The sequence below is a fragment of the Sminthopsis crassicaudata genome, chromosome 2 (genome assembly GCF_048593235.1).
Source record: "Sminthopsis crassicaudata isolate SCR6 chromosome 2, ASM4859323v1, whole genome shotgun sequence".
NCBI lineage: Eukaryota > Metazoa > Chordata > Mammalia > Dasyuromorphia > Dasyuridae > Sminthopsis > Sminthopsis crassicaudata.
In genome coordinates this window covers 196,897,485-196,920,658 of record NC_133618.1, presented here as the reverse complement: position 1 = coordinate 196,920,658, position 23,174 = coordinate 196,897,485, and the positions used below count along the sequence as shown (strand labels likewise).

Genomic DNA, 23,174 nt, shown 5'->3' with positions numbered 1-23,174 from the left:
AAAAGACCTGGATCCAATTCCTGCTTGTCACCCTGTAATTATGTAATTCCCAATTTTTAAGTATTCCAGAAATTCTCTAATATTCATATTATAGAGGAGTTGTCAATCTGAAGTTCTAGAAAAGTCTCATTATTAAGAATTCCTTATACCAATGAGGCACACTGGCTGGCAAACAGTTGTTGTTCAATCATCTCAGCTGTGTCCAACTTTGCATGACTTCATTTTGGATTTTCTTGGTCAAACATGCTGAAGTATTTGCCATTTCCTTTTCCACTTCATTTTACAGATGAAGAAACTGAGGGTTAGATGACTTGTCCAGGTTCACATAGCTACTAAATGTGTTAAACCTCAAGAAGATGAGTCTTTCTGACTTTTGATCTAGCACTCTATCCACTGTGCCATCTAGCTACTCTAGCACTTAGTAAGCTCTTAATAAATGTTGGTTGACTAAAATCACAGCTTCAGTTCAAAATAGCTATATAGATAAATCCAGAATCCATAAATAATAGTGAACTATATATCTGAGATGGAGGAACTAAACATAGGATGGAGAAAATATATAGATTTTCCAGGAGCCAGAGAGCCAGGGGGACTAACATATGGTACAATATATTACTAGGAGAAGAAAATTACAATATTGGCTAAACTTTATGGAAAGTGATCTATAATAAGCGTATATGAGACTTGTGAACCTGGAGTCAAAGCAGAGTAAACATCATTTCAACAAAGAAATTTGAAAGAAAGTCTGTTTTATAAAGGGCTTGTATTAGACTCTAGGCATTCAGAGATAAGAGTTATAGTCACTTCCTGGAAGGAGCTTACACTACAACTAGAGAATAAAATATATTCACAAATAAATGTAATATAGAGCCTGATGAAGCAAAGAAGAGATTCCAGGAAGAGGGAAAGTATGAAAGAGCACTTGCAATTAGGGTTATCAGAGAAATGTTTAGAGAGAAGGGAATATCTCATAAAAATATATAAATTCAATTTAAATAATATTTATAATAATATATAATATATGTAATGTCACATACGGCATATATTATATAAATTATAATGTAATGTTATATTATAATAATTTATATATTTTGAAATATCTACAAAGATAAATATATGTATATGTGTGTATATAAACAGATTCCATGAGAGAGAGAGAAAGAGAAAGAAAGAGAGTGTGTGTGTGTGTTGCAGGTAGATGAGACAATGGACACAGTGACGCAGGAGGTCCCTGAATTCAAATCCAATCTGAGACACTTAATGTGACTCTGGACAAGTTATTCTTCCTAGGCCTATTTCCTCATCTATAAAATGAAGACAACATCTCCTAAGAGTTGTTGTAAGAATAAAATAAGATAAAGTATTATGTGGGATAACCCTCCAGGAGGGTGAATGGGAAGATATTAAGGGCAATTATGAAAAGGCATTGGAAAGGAAAAGAAAGGAAAAAGAGAAGGGAAAAAAAGAAAAGGGGCAAAAGACAAGGCAAGAGAAGTTAGGAAGGGAAAACAAGGGAAAAGGAAGGGGAAAAATGGAAAAGAAACAAAAGGGAATGGAAGGAAGATATCAATAAAAATCTTTGGTAGGGGCCAGGGAGGAAACATCACTATCTGCTTTGTTCCTGAACTTGGGTGCCTTTCCATCTGATTCAATGGCCCTTTTGAGCTCCTATACCTAATTCTCTTTCATTAATAAATATTTGGTTCACCTTGGAATGATTACTCTACACCATGCTCCTTGCACCCACAGAGCACTTCTGCTTTTTTAGTGAAGTTCAATATTTTAAGTATGCTTCATTCTTCAGTATATTTTCAGGATTATTTCATATAAATTTCAAATTTTGTTGAGGTTCACCATTTTGGAGAATTCAAAACAGTATAGGCTTTGGTCACAGACCATCATACCTAATGGGAGGTCAGCTGAATCCTTCCTATCCTTAGGAGTATGATGTAATCAGCTAACATTAAATAAGTATTTTAAGAGAAGGAAGCCTTCCTTTAAATGCATCATTGTAGCAACAAAATGACTCTGGGCTCTTGAATGAATTAATAAATGAATGAAAGAATGAATGAAAGTATTTGCTATTTACTAAGTATTTTCAATGTCAGACTCTGTTTTAACTTGCTAGTAAAACAAATATGAGAAAGCAAGACAGTTATTGCCCTCATGGAATTTTCCTTTTAATAAGGAAAACACTACACAAAAAAAGAAAAAGTTAAGAGCCAAGGATGGGAGGTATGTGCATAGTTTGGAATGCCCAGGAAGTGGCCTAGTAATGTTTCCAAAAAACATAATGCAAAAGTTAACTATCAGAACCTCGGCAAGGCTCAGTTCTTTGGGAGGGGGATGAGGAAAATGTCCAGAATACAAGAGGTATAGTATGGAAATGACCAGAAAGAGAACAACAAATTATAGATGTTGGCAGATCCTGGAAAATCCAAGGTTTTTAGAATTCATTTGCAGTCTAAAGATGAGTATATCTAAAATCTGAAAAGATTCATTAACCAGCATTGTAGCCAGCAGATGATGATTTTTTTGGTCACAATAATCCATTGAAGAGATAAAAATAAAAATATTCACAATTCTGTGCATTCTCATTGTGCTCCCTCACTGAGTAATCAGAGAAAAAGAAAAGGGGGCTAAATTTTCTGAGAATCCAAGAAAAAAGCATTCAATGTTTTTACTAGATCTCCTTGGAAGACTAACAGAAAGACAAACTAGAATCACACAAGATAAGAGAGTAGTGGTTGGGAGGTCAAATAAGATTAGTAAAAGGAGTGCCCACATATGATCTAGGAGTTACTGAAGTACAAGTAATGACATTCCCAAGAGGATTAGCAGAAGGAGGAAGGGGTAAACATTTATAGAGCACTTAATATGTGCCAGGCACCATGCTAAGCAGAAGCCAATGTTGCTTCTGATTCACTTCTTATAGATCCCAAAATGAAACAAAAAGTTTGAACTGATAGTCTACATACTATAGAGTGACATGAAACAAAACTGAGATGAGGCAAATGATATGGGAAGGAAAGGTCATAACTATACATATATGCACAGATAGGGCCAATCACTGCTTTACATAAGAGGCATATTAAATGTTTGTAGAATTAAATAAATGTAGAATCTCCCAAAGTGAATTCATCTATAAATTGTGGCCCATTAAAAAAATCAAACATCAAGATGCAAAAGAGAGGCAAGTCCCCCAAAATATAGAAAAATAAATAAATAGATAGAAAGCTATCATATTTTTTATCTCTTGTGGATGGAATGGGATTTTGGAGACCTTGCACGTTACCTTACAAATCAATTTACTTTGAGTTGGGAAAGACGGGAAGAAGAAAAACCCAAAGAAATGACACTTTGGTCAAATATATAATAGTTTCTATTAGCCACAGAGATATAATAAAATAAATAAATACAGATGTAATATGTATATAAATAATGAATATAATAGTATGCATTAAATTCAGAAAGTGGCAGCATTTTGGTGTTGGGAGCAGGGAGCCTGCTAAAGGATGCATATTCATTTTCTATGTGAATTGAGAACCAAATATGTACATAATAATGAGCTGTGGTCTGTGGTTAGAATATAAACTTTTCTGTAGCTTCCATAACTAATGCCCGAGAGTTTGTCCATATGAAACTGAGCAAAAAACAAGAACGACTTACATGTTTCCTTCCCTTTCCAGCCTAATCTCATCCCCAATTTCTTTCTCCCTTCCTTTGGTACTCCACCTATTACTTTATATTGAAGTAGTAGAAAAAGTACTAGCCTTTGAGTTAGAAGGAACAAGGGTTTGAATCCTGCCTCAGATACAAAAAATTGCTTATTCCCTCTGTTATTGATATTTATCTGTAAAGCAAGGATAATAATACAAGTAGACCTTATCTTACAAGGTTATCAGTCAGATAATATACATAAAATATTTTGCAACCAAGAGTAAGATCAATGTTAACTTTTATTATTATATCCCACCATACTTATATATCAATTATATGCAAATGGATTTTTCTTTCCTCTTAGTTTGTAAACTCCTTGAAAGCTAAGATTGTATTGTACATATTTTTATAACTCCAGTACCCTGGGTACTCAGGAAATATTGTTGAATGAATGTATGTAATTAGACAAATATGATATGTTGTGCACTTACAGGGTTAAATCATTTCAACAAATACTACTATATGTTACTGTACTAAGAATGAAAAGATGAGTGAAATAAGATTCCTGTCCTCAAAAACTTTATAATCTATCAGGGAAAGATAAAATGAGGCCACAAATAACTTTAATCCAACTGCTAGCCCAAAGAATATGGCAGGAACAAAATACTAGAGGAGCTCAGAGAAGGAAAGAATTATTTCTGGATAAGGAGGAATTGGAAAGTTTTTCCTTCTCTGAACTCTCAAGGAGTCTCTTTGGTAACTTTCATATTCATTGATTATGCACAGATAGTTATCTGCCCACTCATCTCTCAACAGACTTAAGATCTTTGAGGGCAGGACTCAGTCCAATTTCATCAGAATCATAGATTCTCCCCTCAGGGTTAGGAGGAATCTGTAGCCAATCCGTTATTTGATCATGTCTCAGAACATGTTGTTGCTATTGATTCATTTTGAACTTAAAATCCAATAAATCTCCCAAATCTTTTTTCCCCTCATTCTAGACATACTTCTCCCATTTTATTCTTGTCAGATTAATTTTTCAACCCCAATTTTGCACTTTATATTCAACGCTATTAAGTTTGTCATATTAGATTTTATCCAGTACTTATTTTCATCTATTGATATCCATTTCAATTTTGACCATCTTTGGTCCTGTGGGCCATGATATTTCAACCATCCAGGTTCTGTAGATCTGTTGTGTAAAGGTTTTTCATTTTTGCTTATGTCTCTACTGCCATGATATACAATAGATGCTAGTTATGAATTAAGATGTCATGCACATACTTGAAACAAATAACTTGTAATTGAATTGCAAAAGTCAGTAATGCATCTGCAAATGTAGATAATCCTAAATCAACATGTTAACAAAATAATTAGAAATTAATTGGGAATTTATTATAAATTAATTATTTTTCATAAAGCACCACACTACAATCTACGCCCTTTTCACCACACTAATAAATTTGTTCATCCTTAAAATACTGAAGGATATATATGTTTGTATCTCCACATATACATCCACGTTGAAATAGGAAAACAGTTGCTCTCTTGGAGCTGCATATTTCCAAGTTGTATGCATGACAAAATTCTCCTTGACACAGTCTGTGCACTTAGAAATATTTTAGCTAATAAGTATTTGCGTTTAAACTACACTCGAAAGCAAAATAAAGAGACTCAAACTCTTTTGAAGGCTAGACTTTCTGGCATACAAAAAGAACAAGATGGGCAAGAGCAGCTGGGGGAGCTCACAGTCACTGAAGGAAGAAATTCAAGAAGTGGTTAGAAGAGTTGATTGGAAAGATTAAACCGCTAACAGGAGCAGCTGGGGGAATTTTTAAATTGGAGCAAGGAGAAGGGAATGGGAACCAAGAGTTTCAAGACAGCCAGATTTTGATTAGAATAAGATTCTGTTAGGGGGCCGCCAAGAACCTGCCTGAACAGCAACAGCTGAATGAGGTCAGGAAAGCTTCTACTTGGTGCCCATCCTGGATTATACCAATTGGACATTTTAAAATGCACCATAATTTGCAAATGTTAGGAGGAGAACATTCAACACCAGGCTTAAGATATGGATTTTCATTTTTGCTTATATCTCTGACTGCCACAATACACAACAGCTGCTTTTTATAAATTAAGACATCATGTAGAAACTTGAGGCAACAGAATCTATCTTTTGGTTTAGTTTGGAATTAGTTTGGAAATTTTAGAAACACAGCATGGGGTAGCTTTTATCTTTTGTATTTGGTAACAATTACCTAGCAATAGTTTGTCAGTTTAGAAATATAAAAAAGTTGTTTTATGAAATAAAAAAATCAATAAGAAAGGGATTGGATCAATATTAAAAGATTGGTCATAGAATCATAAGAGTTAGAACTGAAAGGGAGTTTAAAGATTACCTGCACTAGCATCATTTTACAGATGAGGAAGCTGAGGGTTAGATGAGTTGCCCTAAGGAAGAGAATAAGCATTTATATAAAGGCTTTTATGTACCAGACACCATGAGAAATTATTATGCTATTTGATCCTGACAGCAACAATCCTTGAAGGTAGGTGTTATTGTGACCCCCATTTTACAGCTGAGGAAACTGAGGCAGACAAAGGTTAAATGACTTGCTCAGGATAACACAGATAATAAGTGTCTAAAGCTGGATTTGAATTCAGGTCTTCCTAAATGCCAGCCTAGTGCTCTATTCACTGAGTCACCAGCTGCCTATCATGTGCAAAGTCCTATAGATCAAAAGTGAAGAACTGGAATTGAAATCTAGGTGTGCTAAAGCCAAATCTAGACAGATTAGAAATAATACTGTCTTCTCAGCAAATTAACAGGATCCTTCACCTTCAGCAAGGGAGAGGTTCAAGTCCAATCCCCTCATTTTATAGGAAACAGGCTGAAAGGAGTGTGAAATGACTTGTCCAAAGTGGAAGTTGAACGCAGGTCCTCTGATTCCAGAGTCCGTGCTCTTTCCACTGTAATATGCTGCCTCAAAAAAAAAAAAAAAAAAAAAAAAAAAAAAAAAAAAAAAAAAAGACTCTTTAAAATGACTATAGAACTTATTAAATCCACCAAGTTGCACAGTGGAGAGAGTGCCAAGTCTAGAGTCAGGAAGACATGAATTTAAATATGGCCTCAAACACTTAACTAGCTGTATGATCTTGGCCTAGACACCTCACCCTGCTTGTTTCAGTTCTGTTAGAAGGAATATGATGTGGTCAGATCTGTCATTTAAGATAATCACTTCAGTCACTATATAAATGATGCCCCTTGGAATAGGATGATATGAGGCAGGAAGAACAATTAGAAAATTATTGCAATCTTTCAAATAGGAGAAGAGGAGAAGCTTAACTTAGCTGAGGACGGGGAGAGAAGAAGAGAATGTATGCAAGAGAGGTAGAGAAAAAAAATATTTGGTGAGTGATTAGATATATGGCATGGGACAGAGAGAAGTTGAAGATGGCAATGAGTTTTCAAACCTGGGTAGTTGGTGAGGGGAGCCAGATAGCACAGTGGATAAAGTACTAGGCTTATCATCAGGAAGACATCCTCATGAGTTCAAATCTGACCTCAGACACTTACTAGCTGTATGATTCTGGCCAAATCACTTTGTCTTAGTTTCCTCATCTGTAAAATGAGTTAGAGAATAAACTAGCAAATCACTCCAGTATCTCTGGCAAGAAAAACCACAAAATGTGGACACAGAGAATGGGATAAGATTCAACAAAAGGAAACAGCAAACTGAATGGTGGTGCCCTTGAGGACAAAAGGGAAATTCAGAAGGAAAGAGGACCTACAATGCTCCAGGTAGGTGAAAAACCTGCTTCTCTTTATATTACCTATTCTGTATAAACATTTTTAGTGACTGGAAATTCATTCTTTGAGCTGTGATTCGTTCCATTGTTGGACAAGTATAAATGTTAAAAAGTTGCTATTTATGTAAGGTTAAAATCTGCCTCCCTGCATTTTATAGCATGATAAGATTTAGCCTAGAAGGAAACTTAGAAATGATCATATAGGCCCACCTCCCTTATTTTATGGATGAGGACAATGAGAGGTAAAGTCAATTTACTCAAGGTCACACAGCTAGGAAATAGAAAAGTTATTTCCACTTTGCCCCCCCCCCCACATACACACACACATATTTAAACACCCAGTCCAATGTTTTGGACCACATTGGACAAATAAATGGACCGAGTGTTTGTGTGTGTGTGTGTGTGTGTGTGTGTGTGTGTGTGTGTGTGTGTGTGTGTGTGTCCCAAAAGTCATAGTCTGGTTTTAAGAGAAATCACAAAAGCCTTCCAACAATTAGAAATTCCCAAAGACAAAATGGGCAGATTCATGAAATCACAAGCTCACAGGCAGAATGGATCTTGCATAATGACTAGTCACAGATATTGCAGAAAGATTTCTACTCTAGATGTGGTTAAATGAAATGGCCTCTGAGGCGCTTTACAAGCTTTAAGATCCTGTGATTCTGTGACTAGACACAAAATCTATCTGCATCACAATTATGCCTCAGGCAACCTTGATAAAGGCTGTCAAGGGACATCAAGGGAATGGGCACAACGTGTGCTGGGCCCGTCACTGTAACTTCACAGAAAGACAGAAGGAAAAGGAGAACTTGAGAACATTATAATTAATTTTGCTTGGAGTAGGCTGCTTCTGCATGCCAGAGGAGACTGTCAAAATAGACAGCATTTAGGAAAGAACAACAAAGCCATGATGTGCTTTTTGAACTAGAATCAAAAAGGAAGTCAGCCTCATTATGTGAATGCTTCGCTGGTTACAACAGGCCTCTCACTGCCTTTTGGGCCTGAAGAGTTTACAACTGGCTCCCTGAGTGACAGTCTCCCATTCAGGCCTCAGAACACCAAATGGATTTGAAATTGCAAAAGCTGTTGAAAACACATCTTTCCTTTCACCACTCCCTGGGTTCTCAGTCTGGCTGAAATCAAACAAAAAGAAAAATAAATGGGAAGAATAACAAGACATGAAGGTAGAAAAAAGATACTATGGTGGTATTAGGGCTCCTCTGAGAGCTCAAAGTGCTATCTGGTGCTCCAGTTTATGACTCCACAAGGAATAGAAACAGAATGGAAAGAGTTATTTGCACCTGTGCAGAAAGAAAAAACAGTTTTGTGAAAAGGATACAAATACAAGGGCCATGGGGCATCATGTACCCTCGTCTGTCTAATCTTACCTTTGCCCCACGGGTGCCATTCATGGAATAGTGGCAAAATCCCCAGATTCAGAGCCAAGAAACCTAAATTTGAATTCTGGCTTTCTTACTATATGCATATAACCTTGAGTATCTAACTTTATTTCCCAGTGCCTCAGTTTTTTCATCTCAAAGTTCTTTTATCAAAAGCCACAACTAGAAACTGTTGCACCTAGAGCAAGTGCACAAGAATTTGCTACAGCCCACAGTTTCAGGATTTTCTAGTTTAACCAATTATTCTTGCTTACTTCGTGCTAACCTCTGCTGTTTCTATTCTACTGAAGGGCTACAAGTGAAGTCAGCATCCTCTAAATTTGTCACCCTTAGGAAAAGCTTAGATGTCTCTCCACCCTACTTACAGCTCTGCCTAGGATTCTAATTTCCCTAGTCCCCATCATCACAATGGAACAAGGAGAAATGAGTTGAAAAAATATAATGAAAACTATGGACTTGTTTTCTGCCTAGGAACAAATTGGTTCTATTCTCTTTTCTCTTCTCTGTCTCCATGCTCCCCATTCCCAATATACATAATACTAAAGAAGAGAAAAAGATCCCTGCTATTCAGCAGAACAACTCACTACAACTGAATGATATAATCTTAAAAAGAACCTTATTTTCCCTAACAAATTATGCCCGAAGCTTCAGAAGGTTATTTTTTTTAAACTATTCCTGTGATTGGTCAAAAAAAAATCAAGGATTTTTAAAGTCCTTTGAATGAATATACTGAGAAGAATACTGTATTTGGTATTAGAAGATCTGGATTTAAAACTAAGCAGTACAATGGGAAAATTCTGGCCTGGGAATCAGAAGGCACAGATTACAGTTTGACTATATAAACCTAACTCCCTCCATGTACCTCTCATATAGCTGTGTGTTCTTGAGTATGTTGCGTAACTTCTCTGAAACTTGGCTCCTTTGTCTGTGAAATGAAAGAATCTCAGAGATCATTTAATCCAAATCCATCATTGTATAGTTAAGGAAATTCAAGCCTAAGAAAGGGAAGTATGCTGTCTAAGATTAAACATGCATCAGAGATGGGATTTGAACCAAGAGCCTCTGACTCCTATACCATACTGCCTTTCCTATTTTAACATTTGTACTATCTCATAGGATTATTGTTTAAAAAAAAAAAAACATAGATTGGAACTGATCACTTTAGGTAAAAGATAAAGATAAAATACTTTGTAATGGTAATGTAGTATATAAATGTTATTGTGGTTGTTTCTCATGATCATTATAGCATTTAAGAGGTCATATGGTCAATATACTTATACTCTTCAATAAAAAGTCATTAATTCACATGGTTCTTTAAAACTGAAATGCTCTTCAGAGATCTAGCAGGTTGCAATTGTATTATTTGGATGTGAGACTGTGGTTTTCTTATTCAAAAGGCAACTAGATCATTGCAAAGCTCAGGAAAAATCATAGTAGAAAACAATGCAGAGTTCAATTTAAAGGAGAAGGCCACATCCATGAGTTTTGAAGGAAAGAGTAGGAGTTATAACCTCAGTAGGTCTTTTTTTCCCACCCTTCCATCATTTATTAATTATGCTAGCTGATTATCAATAAATTGATGGTCCATGGTCTCTCTTAGTAACCAAAGGTACCTAATAATGGAGATACTGAATGTCTTAATATACTTTTAAAGAAGAAGGGGAAGGTGGGAGGTGCTCCTCAAGTGAAAATTAAGCCTGATTGATAATTAATAAGGGGGCAGACTTTAAAATGAGGAGGTGGGCTATAACTGGATCATGAGACTCAGTTGCCTCCAGCAATCTGGACAAAGGAATCTATCTCTACTAACACATTGGTTGATTTTCTCCTTTATGAGCTAGGTTACCATAACTCTAATAGAAGGATCTAAGGAGAAAGACTAAACACTTTAACCTAGATTAGATTCTGTTTACACTTTAAACAAAAGTAAAGTCTCATAGTTGGGTGCTCAAGATAGAAGAACTTGTTCCCAATTTGGACAATCTCCTCTATCAACAACATCATTCATAGATTGAATTATAGGAGCTGGGCCCTGAATGAGGAAATAGAAAAAAGCCTTAATCACAATTTAATAGTTGGTTACTAATATAATAGAAAATAATAATTTCTCTAAAAATTTTTCTAGCCTTATAAAGAACGAGACATTTAACAATGGAATTCTATAAATATACAGTGGTTTTGCTTTTAAATCTATACTTGTACATATATATTATAAAGTATATATGTGTATATATAATCTGTGTGTATACTTTAGAATACTGATAGGTGATTTTTTTCTCACAAAAGTTAGTTCACTGACAGCCTGCAAAACAGAGACCTGTATTCCAACCCTGGAGTAAAGTACAGGAAGGTCAAAGTAAGAAGGAGGTCCTGTTCACAAGACTCTCAGTTATTCACCTGTAGCAGAGATGAGTTCTAAAGCTTGGAATTCATAGTATTCCTCTTAAGGGAAGCAGTAAAAAGAACAGAAGTGTTCTGAAATAAGATGACCTGGGTTCAAATACAACCTCTGCTCCTTAGTACTTTAATGAAACTTGAAGTTGCTTAAATTGCAAGAGCTGTTTCCTCATCTGAAAATTGGGGAAATGAGATGGTCCTTGAGGACCTTTCCAGATATATGATTATATATATTCTGTCCAGCATTGTATAAAAAGCTCTGAATATAAAGTGGGAAGAGCTGGACTATAGTGTTAGTTCTGGCATATCCTAGAGCAACCTTGGACAACATTTAACTTTTCTGAGACTCATCTATAAAATAAAGACTTTATCAACTGTGCTCATCTACCTTATGTATAAAATACCCTATAATGTGCTTTATAAGGATAATTTATTAATATGATGAACCCAGATTAACTCATCTGATTGGTTTTGAGAACCAGTCTTTAGGGCATGGATTTAATTCATTTTAATGAAAGAACAAAATGAGAAAGCACCCCCAGAATTCTCTCCTAAAAGCACAGAGTTGCTTTGATCTAAAATGGAAATCAAAGGTTTTCTGAAGTATCCAAAAAGTGTTCTATCAGATTAGGGCAGAATGGTTCAGTAGAATAAACTCTGAATAGAGATTCAAACAACATGGTTTTGGTCTGCTGGCTGCCATTAGTTAGCTGTGTGACATTAAATAAGTCATTGTCTGAGCCCCAGATTCCCCAGGGGTAAAGTGATGCTGGTTGGATCAGGTGACCTCTAAAGTCCTTTCTTGCCCTAATATTCTATGAATCCCCTGCTACAATTTGTTTGGTACCAATATGCTCATTCTCTACATCACTAGATGGTGCTGTGGAGCTGAAATGTGATTCCGCTCACATAGGGTGACAACCTGGATCACTGCTTCAAGGTCATTATAGTGGTTAGGAAATTATTTGATAAACTTCCCTTGTCATCATTTTTAATTCTCCAATATTCTTATTAGACGTTCTCTGGATAGAAGGATGAAAGGGTTCCTGGCTACACAGTAATGACAAGTGGAAAATCAGTTACAGGTCTTCCAAGTAGGGTGTTAATGAACAGTCAGAATCCCCTGCCACCCCAGGCATAGACTGGAGACTGAAGAATGCAGGAAGATTTTAGGAGGTGTCAAGAATTGAAAGTAAGAAGACTGGACTGGAGTCTAAAATACACATGGATCCAAGGGGACCCTGATTAGGCTTTTAGAAGTGATTTTTTTTACCCAAAAAAGGAGTGAGAAATGCTGTGAACCCTAATGTCATTTCCCCAGACTCAATTTTCACTTCTTCCTTCTCTAAAAAAGTTTCATGACTTCTTTTAAGGTGCTGAACATGTTTCAGTGTATTACAGGGATTTAGTCAAACTGGATGACTTCCCTAGTCTTTCAAACATATCCTCCTGTTGCTCTCTGGTCTGTGCCACTACTACAAATGTCCCCAATGCCTAGAACATCCTTTTCACTTTTATTTGCTTATTATTTCTTTAAGGTAATCCTCTTTTCTCACGCTCAGCCTTCACATAAAAGACAGTCAACAAATATTTATTCACCAAAAGAAGCAACGTCTATCTGGCCCTTTTTCATTGCTATGGTGCCTCAATTTATACAGTGTGCTGTAGATCCTGACCAGTCAACAATCAGTCTACTACAGGCTAGCTCTTAATGACCTCAATATAAAAAGACAAATTGCAATCTTAGGGCAATATCATAACCAAAATGCAAAAGATACTGACAAAGAGTTAATCTATGGATCAAAATAAGTGCGCTACCAGTTTATATTTATCTAGATACAGATCATTTAACTACAAAATATACAGATGCACAAAGTAAAGTTAAAAATAAAAAGTAACTATTTAAAAAAAAAAACAGATATTAGCAAATAGAAGTGTGTTCTTGGAGAAGCTATTTCCTTCCTTTAAACCTTTAATTCATCTATAAAATGAAAAGTTTGACTAGATGGTGTTTACTTTTCTTTATGTTAAGTCATTTACTGACTGTGCACAAGGCTGTGGCATCAGTGACCATTTCTATACAAATCACACACATACGCATACTCTCACACACAGCCCCACTCTCTTCCCTAGACCTCCGGTCCAACTGACAGCTGGACATCTCTCCTTAAATGTTCTGTTGGCACATATCACTTCACATACCAAAACCTGCCCCTCCTCCTAATGTCCTGTTTCTCTGATGGCAATTCAATTCTCCGTCATCCCAGTTGGAAACTTTGAAGTCATATTTGGTTCTTCCTTCTTCCTCAACACCCACATTCAAGCAGTCACCAAATCAATCAATCAAGGGTTATTAATATGCAATAAAGACAGTAAATTAAGGGAAAAGGGAAAGTATCAACAAGTATTTATTAAGTATATATATATATATATATATATATATATATATATATATATATATATATATATATATATATATATATATGACAGAGAGAGACAGAGACAGAGAGACACTGGACTTATTTTTTCTTTCATGGAGGGAGCTTCTGTTGAAAAACTTTTTCAACAAATCTAAGTCAATATTTTCTCTTAACTTATAAAAACTTGCCTAGATTCTGGACAACAGTTTGGAATTACACCCAAAGGACTATAAAACTATATGTATCTTTTGACCTAGCAATATCACTAACCAAGTCTATACCCCAAAGAGATGAAAGAAAAGGGGAAAGCACCACATTTGCAAAAAAATTTTTTTGTTGTGGCATAAAATTGGATATTGAGGAGATTCTCATCAAATGAGGAATGGCTAAACAAGTTGTGATATACATTTGCTATAGAATACTATTGTGTTATAAGAAATGATAGACAGGAGGCTCTCAGAAAAAAACCTGAGAAGGCTTTTGTGAACTGATGAAAAGTGAAATAAACAGACCTAGGATATCATTATTTACAGTAATAGCAATATTGTATCATAGTCAACTCCAGTAATACAACTATCCAAGATAGTTCTAAAAGATGCATGATGAAAACTGTCATACTACCAAAAAAAGAACTGAAGTCTAGTGCATATTGAAACATACTTTTTTTTTAAACTTTATTATTCTGGTGGACTTTTTAAGTCTGCTTTCTTTCACAACATGGTTAATACAGAAATATTTTGCATAACTGCACATATATATAATCGATATTAAATTACTAACCCTCTCAATTATGGGGAAAGGTTAGAAGAAAGGATAAACTATGGAACTCAAATTTTTTTAAAAGAGTGCTAATAATATTTGTTTACATATAATTGAGAAAAAATTAAAATTTAATGTAAAAATTTAAAAATATAAAGTGGGCAACTCCGTTCTAAAAATAAAAATAAAAAGTTCCCTAAAGCACTGAGAAATTAGAAGACTTGTTCTAATCACACAACCAATAGTGTCAGAGGTGTTCAGCCATCTGTTCTCTGTGCTACACTGCATTAGAGAGAGAAAGAGAGGCAGACAGAGACATAGAAACAGAGACAGACAGACAGAGCAGGGGGAAGAGAGAGAGAGAAGACAGAGACAGAAAGAGAGGGGGAGGGGTGGGAAGGAGGAAGGAAGGGAGAGGGAGAGGGAAAGGGAGAGAGGAGGGGTGAGAGAGACAGTCACATAGACATATAGAATATATAGGTTTGACCATTTCATCCCCCTATTCAAAAATCTTCAATGACTTTCTACTGCTTACAAAATAAAAAGAAAATTCCTTATCCCAGCATTTAAGACCTTCCACCATATGACTACAATGTTCTTTTCAGTCTTTTAGCATTCACTTTTTTTAATTTATTTTTTATTAAAGCTTTTTATTTTCAAAACATATTTATGGATAATTTTTAACATGGACCCTTGCAAAGTCTTGTGTTCCAAATTTTCCCCTCTTCCCCCGACTCCCTCCTCAGATAACAAGTAATCCACTTAAATATGTCAAAAATATATATGTTAAAACCAGTATATATATATATATATATATATATACATATATACACATAATATATGTATATATGTGTGTGTATGTATATATATATACATATTTATACAATTATGCTGCACAAGAAAACTCAAATCACAAAGGGAAAAAAATAGGAAACAAAACAAAATACAAGCAAACAACCAAAAAAGTGAAAATGCTATGTTGTAATCCAAACTCAGTTCCCACAGTCCTCTCTCTGGGTGTAGATGGCTCTCATTATCACAAGACGATTGGAACTGAATCATCTCATTATTGAAAAGAGCAACGTTCATCAGAATTGATCTTCATATAATATTGCTGTTGCCATATACAATGATCTTCTGGTTCTGCTCACTTAGCCTCAGTTCATATAAGTCACTCCAGGCCTCTCTGAAATCATCCTGTTTTTCATAGAATAATATTCCATAACATTCATATCTCATAACTTATTCATCCATTCTGCAACTGATGGGTATTCACTCAGTTTCCAGTTTCTTGCCACTACAAAATGTACTGCCACAAACATTTTAGCATTCCCTTTTAAGCACTCAAATAAAACTGCTTTTCCTCAATCTCATCACCATTTTTACCTTTCCAGCCATGCTGTTTCTCATGGCTAGAAGAGATTGATTCACCCCATCAATGTCTCCACCTGTTAAAAATCCTTCCTATTCTTGAATCCCATCTTACATGCTACCTTTTCAATTAGTCAACCAACAAGCATGTATTAAGCATTTACAATGTGCTAAGTAAAAATGATGATGATGATGATAATGATGATGAGGACTAACTGATGACATTTACATGGGAGATTAATAACTGGAATATTAAATATTCCATTATTTATTGGAATATATGTTCTCATTTGGAAATACCAAAGCATTTGGGTTTAGATATATTTAAGAGCACTTCCTATATCTATGTGGGCTTGAATATATCACTTAACCAAGCTCAATTTCCTCATCTATAAAATGAGAGTTAGCCAAATGACCTCAAAGATTCCTTCCACCTGAGACATTTTATGATCTTTTAAACTTCAGTGTCTGTAAAGTACTTGAGGGCAGAATCACAACTAGATTTAATTATGTATCTATGTCCCCTATCACCTAGGATGGTGCCTTAGACATTTAACTAATAGTTGTTGAATGTAAATAAAGAATGAATGATTATAGGTAACTGTATTTTAGGAGATGAAATCTGAACTGAATAATAACCAAATCACTTATAGTTAATCACATCATCACTATATCATCATTAGATTATCATGTCTCAAACAGCATTCTAATTCACATTTATATTTCATTAAATTACTATAGAAATAAATACTCTCCAATTCTTTACCATCTGTATAACATACCTCTGACTTTTGATCTCAAAAATAAGCCAAACATCTTTAAACGCCATTCTTTTTTGCTTCCCTGCAATAGAAATCAACAAGGTTAATAATTAAATTCACCTTTTAAGTCTTAGAAATTTAAATTTCCAGGATTAAAATATTCTGGTTAATAGGATCCTGGGAAATGGTAGGGATTGCGAATTTTATCATCAAATCCAGATTATAGAGCAGGAAACTGAGACTCCTAGAGTTTGCATTTGTCCATGTTCACAGTTAATTGCAGAGATGGAATTTGAATCCAAGTCTCCTGACTCTAAGTCAATACTTTCTTTTCCATCTAACCATGCTTCCTATATAATGAAACACTTGAGTATCATATTCCAGGCCAGAGTGGCCCCAGGAGATCTAATTTGGTCCCTACTGATCCCTGGACTTGTGAACTTTAAAAAAAAAAAAAAGGTCAAGAAACTTGGACAGTTCCAAAATTAAAACAATGTCTGAAACCCAATGGAACAACTGGGATCTATGAATTCAATTCTAACTGAGTACTCGAGATTACCTAGAACACCCTACAAATATTATCCTCCCTGTCCCATTCCATCCCCAGGCAATGTCTTGTTCAAAGACCCACAGCAAAACCAAAAATCAGGGGTTACTTATATTAGCTTCTAGCTCCCCAAAGGCTCAGTCCAAACTACAAACATCTCCAGAGATATGAAATAAGGCAACATGAATCCATGATGCTATAGTTAAAACTCACTTATTTGGCATTGTTCTAGAAGTTAAAATTTATTTTTTATTCATTTTTAAAATCAAACTATATATAAAATCATCCTATAAAAACTATATAGCAAAGAACAAAAGTCTGGGAAAGCTGCAACCACCATTGTTTTTAGAAATTATTAAATATTTAATGTGTATTCATGTACTTCTGAAAATTTTAACACATTCATTTAAGTTGCAATGCATGATCAAGAAAATGGAGATCTTTAGCATCATTATATACCTACAGCAAACAATTATTAAATGTCCATTATATAGGTAGCTTAGCATATGTACTAAATACCTATCCTAAGTGTTGGCAAATATATAAAGTAAATAAGATTAAAGTTCCTGCCTTCAAGGAACTCTGTTGTTGGTTGTTGTTGTTCAGTTGTTTCAGTAGTGTTCAGCTCTTTGTGACCCTCTTTGGGGATTTCTTGGCAAAGATAATGAAATAGTTTGCCATTTCTTCTCCAGCTCTTTTTACAAATGAAGAAAGTGAGTAGGTTAAATGCCTTGCCCAAGTCACACAGTTAGTGACTGTGATACTCAATTTGAACTCAGGTCCTCCTGACTCTAGCCCCTGTGTTCTATTCACTGGCCTACTAACTTGCCTTCAAGGAACTTATAATTGAATAAAAAAGGTAAAGACATAGGGCAGAAGGTTACTTACCTAGCAATCTCAACTATAAGAAATAAGCTAGAAATAAAAAATAACTCCTTTGAACAGCCAAAATAGATATTATAAAAAATATGCAATTTTGGAACTATCCCCAAAGAGCTATCAAACTGTGCATATCCTTTGATCTAACAGTTTCACTGCTGGATTTATATCCCAAGGAGTTCATAAAAAAGTGACTCACATGTTCAAAAATGTTTGTAGCCACTCTTTTTGTAATGGAAAGAAACTAGAAATAGTGGATGCCCCTCAGTTGAGGAACAGCTGATATATGAATGTAATGGAATATTATTGTTCTATAAGAAATGATGAGCAAGCTGATTTCGAAAAACTTTCATGAATTGATGCTAAGTAAAGTGATAAGAACCAAGAAAACATTATATACAGTAACTACAAGATGATGTGATGATCAACTATAATAGACATGGTCTTTTCAACAATAAGATAATTCAAGGACTAATAGAATTGTGATAGAAATTGCCATCCGCATCCAAAGAGAGAATTCTGGAGACTGAATGTAGATCAAAGTATAATTTTTTCACTTTTTGTTGTTATTGTTGTTTGGTTGTTTTTTTTCTTTTTGATATGATTTTTTGTGTGTGCTATATGATGAATATGGAAATATCTTTAGAACTGCACATGTTTAACATATCAAATTGCTTGTTCTCTCGAAGAGGGGGAAGGAGAGAGGAAAGGGAGGAAAATTTGAAACACAAGGTTTTGTAAAAATGAATGTTGGAAACTATCTTTGCATGTAATTGGAAAAAATAAAATACTATTTAAAAAAGAAGAAGAAACATATATTAAATTTTGTAAAAGTGAATATTGAAAACTATCTTTGCATATATTTGGAAAAAATAAAATACTATTTTAAAAAAGAAGAAAAAAACATATATTAAATTATAATTCCTATAACTATTTGCCCTCCAGTCCTTCATTCTTATGACATAGTTCTAACAAACAACTTACTTGTTTGACACTTTGAACTTCATAGGCTTTTCCTCACAACAACTCTGATGCAAATTTTTGTTGTTCCTGCTATTTAATCAATTAGTCATATTCAACCTCCATTTGGGGTTTTCTTAGCAAAGATACTAAAGTGGTTTGCCATTGTTTTCCATCACTATTCACTGGAAAAGAAAAGTCATCTGCCAATCAAACATTAAGTATAGATAGAAGATAAATTTTTGAGGAGAAATAGCTAAAAGAATCAATGAAAATTTCACATAAAATATATATAGAGGGATTCTAGAAGACCTGAATTGCATCTCATCTTGTGGCTTCAGAGGGCAAGGGGTGTGCATGATAAAACTTTAAAAGAATTTCCTCGCAAAAAAGTTCCATGAAAACAAACCAAATAGGACTGGGAAGAACAAGAGGTGGCTATCTGCTTATGTGTAACACCTTGTTGCCAAAAAAGGCAGATAAATGAGCTGCAGCTATATTTTCACATAACCAAATCATCCCAATTGGCACAAGATGCCTTTAAAAGCTTTTGCAGAGCAATTTGTAAACTCTGAATTCCAATCACTTAAAATTAAATACTAGGAGGACTATTCGTTATAAACCAGTCACTTCATTCAGTATGTCATAAAAGAGTTTAAAACATCCCACAAAAGCGGTAGGCTGCAAAGATGGGCATCAGACGACAAAATAATGCTTTATGGCTTTTTCAGGAGCCAGAGGCAGCAGTTCCTGCATAGAACTCACAATTTGTCCATGATCAACAAAGTATAAGAGGTCCAAACTAATAAAAAGGTATCCTGAGATATAAGCCACAGATTTAGAGTGAGAATGGATCTGCAGTTTATCTTTGTGACCTTGGATAAGTCACTTTCAGGGCCTCAGTTACCTTATCTAGCTAAATTTCACTCATTAAATATCTACTATGTACCAGGTGTGTGTGTGTGTGTGTGTGTGTGTGTGTGTGTGTGGGTGTGTGTGGGTGTGTGTGTGGGTGTGTATACACACATATATCTGAAGATTCTAGGACAAAAGCAAAATAAAATAATATCCTCCCTCAAGTCCTCAAGTTTACATTCTAATGGAGATACAAAAGACAGGCACACACATAAATGTGTGTTCTGTGTCCATTGTGTATGAGTATGTATATGTTTGTATATATGAATGTATATCTTATCTGGATATAGATACAAATACATATAAATGTGTATATAAATATATATATACACATATATATACTATTGAAATAGCTAACATTTATATAGCATATATATATATATACTATTGAAATAGCTAACATTTATATAGCATATATATATATATACTATTGAAATAGCTAACATTTATATAGCATATATATGTACTATTGAAATAGCTAACATTTATATAGCATATATATATATATATATATATATATATATACTATTGAAATAGCTAACATTTATATAGCATATATATGTACTATTGAAATAGCTAACATTTATATAGCATTTACTATATGAAGAAGTATATTAACCTTATTTTACAGTTAAACAAACGGAGACAGACAAAGGTTACATGACTTGCCCAGGGCCACACAGCTAGTCAGTGTTTGAAGCTAAATTTGAATTTAGCTCTTCCTACCTCCAATCCTGAAGCTCTATGCACTGCACCACTTAGCTGCCCCAATGTGTATGTATATTGAGGAGACAGACAGACAGAAACAGAGAAAGAGACAGAGAAATATGCATGCATTAAGTCTTGAAGTAAACCAGGAATTCCAAGAAATGGAGAATAGGAGAGAATGGGCTCTAGGGATGAAAGACAGAAAATATGCACAAGTACAGAGATGACAGATGGTGTGTTGTAGGTGAAGAGCTGCAAAAGAGCAGTTTGGCTGGATCACAGAATACTTAGAGGGGAGTGATATGTAATAATGCATAAAGGCAGCTTACATAAAAATGCATAAAGATGGAGCAGTAGGCAGAGTACTGAGCCTAGAGTCAGAAATTTTTGCTGTTGTTCACTCATTTTAGTTACATCCAATTCTTCATGACCTTATTTGGGGTTTCCTTGGCAAAGATACTACAGTGGGTTGCCATTTCCTTCTCCAGCTCATTTCACAGATGAGAAAACTGAGGCGAGTAGAGTTAAATGACTTGGCCAGTGTCACACAGGTAGTAAATGTCTGAAGCAAGATTTGATTTCCAGAAGATGAGTCTTTCTGACTTCAGGCCTACTGCTCTACCTATTCTGCCACTTACCTACCTGGAGGGAGACCTAAGTTCAAAAAACAAAGTTCAAAATTTGCTCCTAGGCAAATCATTTAACCTCTGCCAGCCTCAGTTTCCTCATCTGTAAAATGTAATAGTATCTACCTTCCAGGCATGTTTTAAGGATCATATGAGTTAATAATAGTCATATATTTTGTGAATGTTTAAATGTTACATTTTTTAATGATATTATTACAGCTAGAAAGATAAGATGGGACAAAGTTGTGACAAACAACAAAGAGAAAGTTTTGTTATTCTGGAGGTAACAGGGAGTCAATATTGTTTATCAGGTAGGTAGCTGATATGATCAGACATATACTGTAGGAATATAAGTATCATTTGGGCAGCACGTATATCAATAATGGACTACAGTAAGAATATGGTGGCCACAGCGCAACAGGAGATTGTTTCATTCATTATACCTGTAATATCCCTAAGACCTAGCACCATGTCTAGCATACAGTAGATACTTAATACTTATTGACTGCTAATTATTTGGTTTGAGTCTTTTTGTTCATATTTCTAAATAGTACAACATGATCATCTTATCAAAAGGGCCTATGAAACATATATCACCAATTGCTATTGTCATTAAAGGACTTCTTGTAAAAATATTTCATTATAACCATCTACTCTAGTACACATGTCAAAATATTGCAAGAGATGTTCCTAAGACAACTTCGGTATAAGAAGATTTTTACTTATGTTTCATATATTCTAATGACTGTGAGTCTGCCCCTTTGTTTTTCTTTAAGGTAGATGAATTTAAATCTTTTTACAATCCAAGTCCTTACTTTAAATAGCTAGATTATTTGCTGTGGAAATGACAAGGGCTCAGTCAATATTAATTGATGATAATGAATGATTATGATCTCTTGAGAAATCAGTGACAGGAGCAATAAGAAAAATATTTCTGAAAAAAAAATGTATCTGTTTCCATTGCTGAGTCTCTTTTTATAGACAGATTTTCATCCTGAGTAAAAAATTTTTAAAAATTTAGAAACCAGAAATGAAAAAGTAGGAAATGAAATAATGTATGAGACCTAGAGAGAAATGGGAAATGACTGATTAAATATATTAGACACAAAGGAAAGATTAAGGAAAACACTGTTTCTTTGTGTAACACATGAAAAAAGTAGTTTCGTGGACTTTGAAAGAAAAAAATCCCTGAAAAAAAATAAAGAGAACATTAAAGGTAAAGTTACAAAAAGACCTGTATTCAAGGCCTAGTTCTGCCACCTATCTACTAATGTGACTTTGAGCAAGTGTTTTAATCTCACTAAGGCTCAGTTTCATCCTCTATAAAATGATTTTATCTGCATTTAAAAATAAATAACTTTTATTATATTAAAAAGTTTTTGTACATACAAAACCAACATAGCCAAGATTAGAAGGAAAACAGAAAGCTAGGAAAAAATGTTTACAGCCAGTGTTTCTGATAAAGGTCTCATTTCTAAAATATATGAAGAATTGAATCAAAGTTATAAGAATATAAATCATTCCCCAATTGATAAATGTCAAAGAATATGAACAGATAATTTTGAGATGAAGGAATTAAAGACACCTATAGTCACATATAGTCTAAATCACTACTGATTAGAGAAATTCAAATCAAAATAACTCTGAGGTACCACCTCCCACCTCTCAGATTGACTAATATGACAGGAAAAAAATAATGAAAATGTTGAAGGGAATGTGGGGAAGCAGGGACACTAATGCATTGTTGGAGAAATTGTGAAATAAGCCAATTATGTTGGAGAGCAATTTGGAACTATACGTAAAAGGCTATAAAACTGTGCATACCCTTTGATCTAGCAGTTTCTCCACTGGGTCTATATCTCAAAGAAATCATAAAAGAGGGAAAAGGACCCACATGTGCAAAAATCTTTGTAGCAGTTCTTTTTGTGGTGGCAAAAAATTGGAAAATGAGTAGATGTCCATCA

The 23,174-nt window shown here is 34.6% G+C and overlaps 1 protein-coding gene across 5 annotated transcripts in view; it reads right to left on the bottom strand.

The window, feature by feature from the left end:
• The window catches only part of DCDC2C (doublecortin domain containing 2C), a 173,926-nt gene that overhangs the window by 12,679 nt on the left and 138,073 nt on the right, over positions 1-23,174 (bottom strand). For 4 of the 5 annotated variants that reach the window (XM_074288066.1, XM_074288067.1, XM_074288068.1 and 1 more), the window contains one exon: positions 16,597-16,657. The exons of the other annotated variant lie outside the window; for it this stretch is intronic. In XM_074288066.1, the coding sequence (XP_074144167.1) occupies positions 16,597-16,657 (61 nt within the window). The remainder of the gene's footprint in view (positions 1-16,596; positions 16,658-23,174) is intronic. 5 annotated transcript variants of the gene reach the window in all.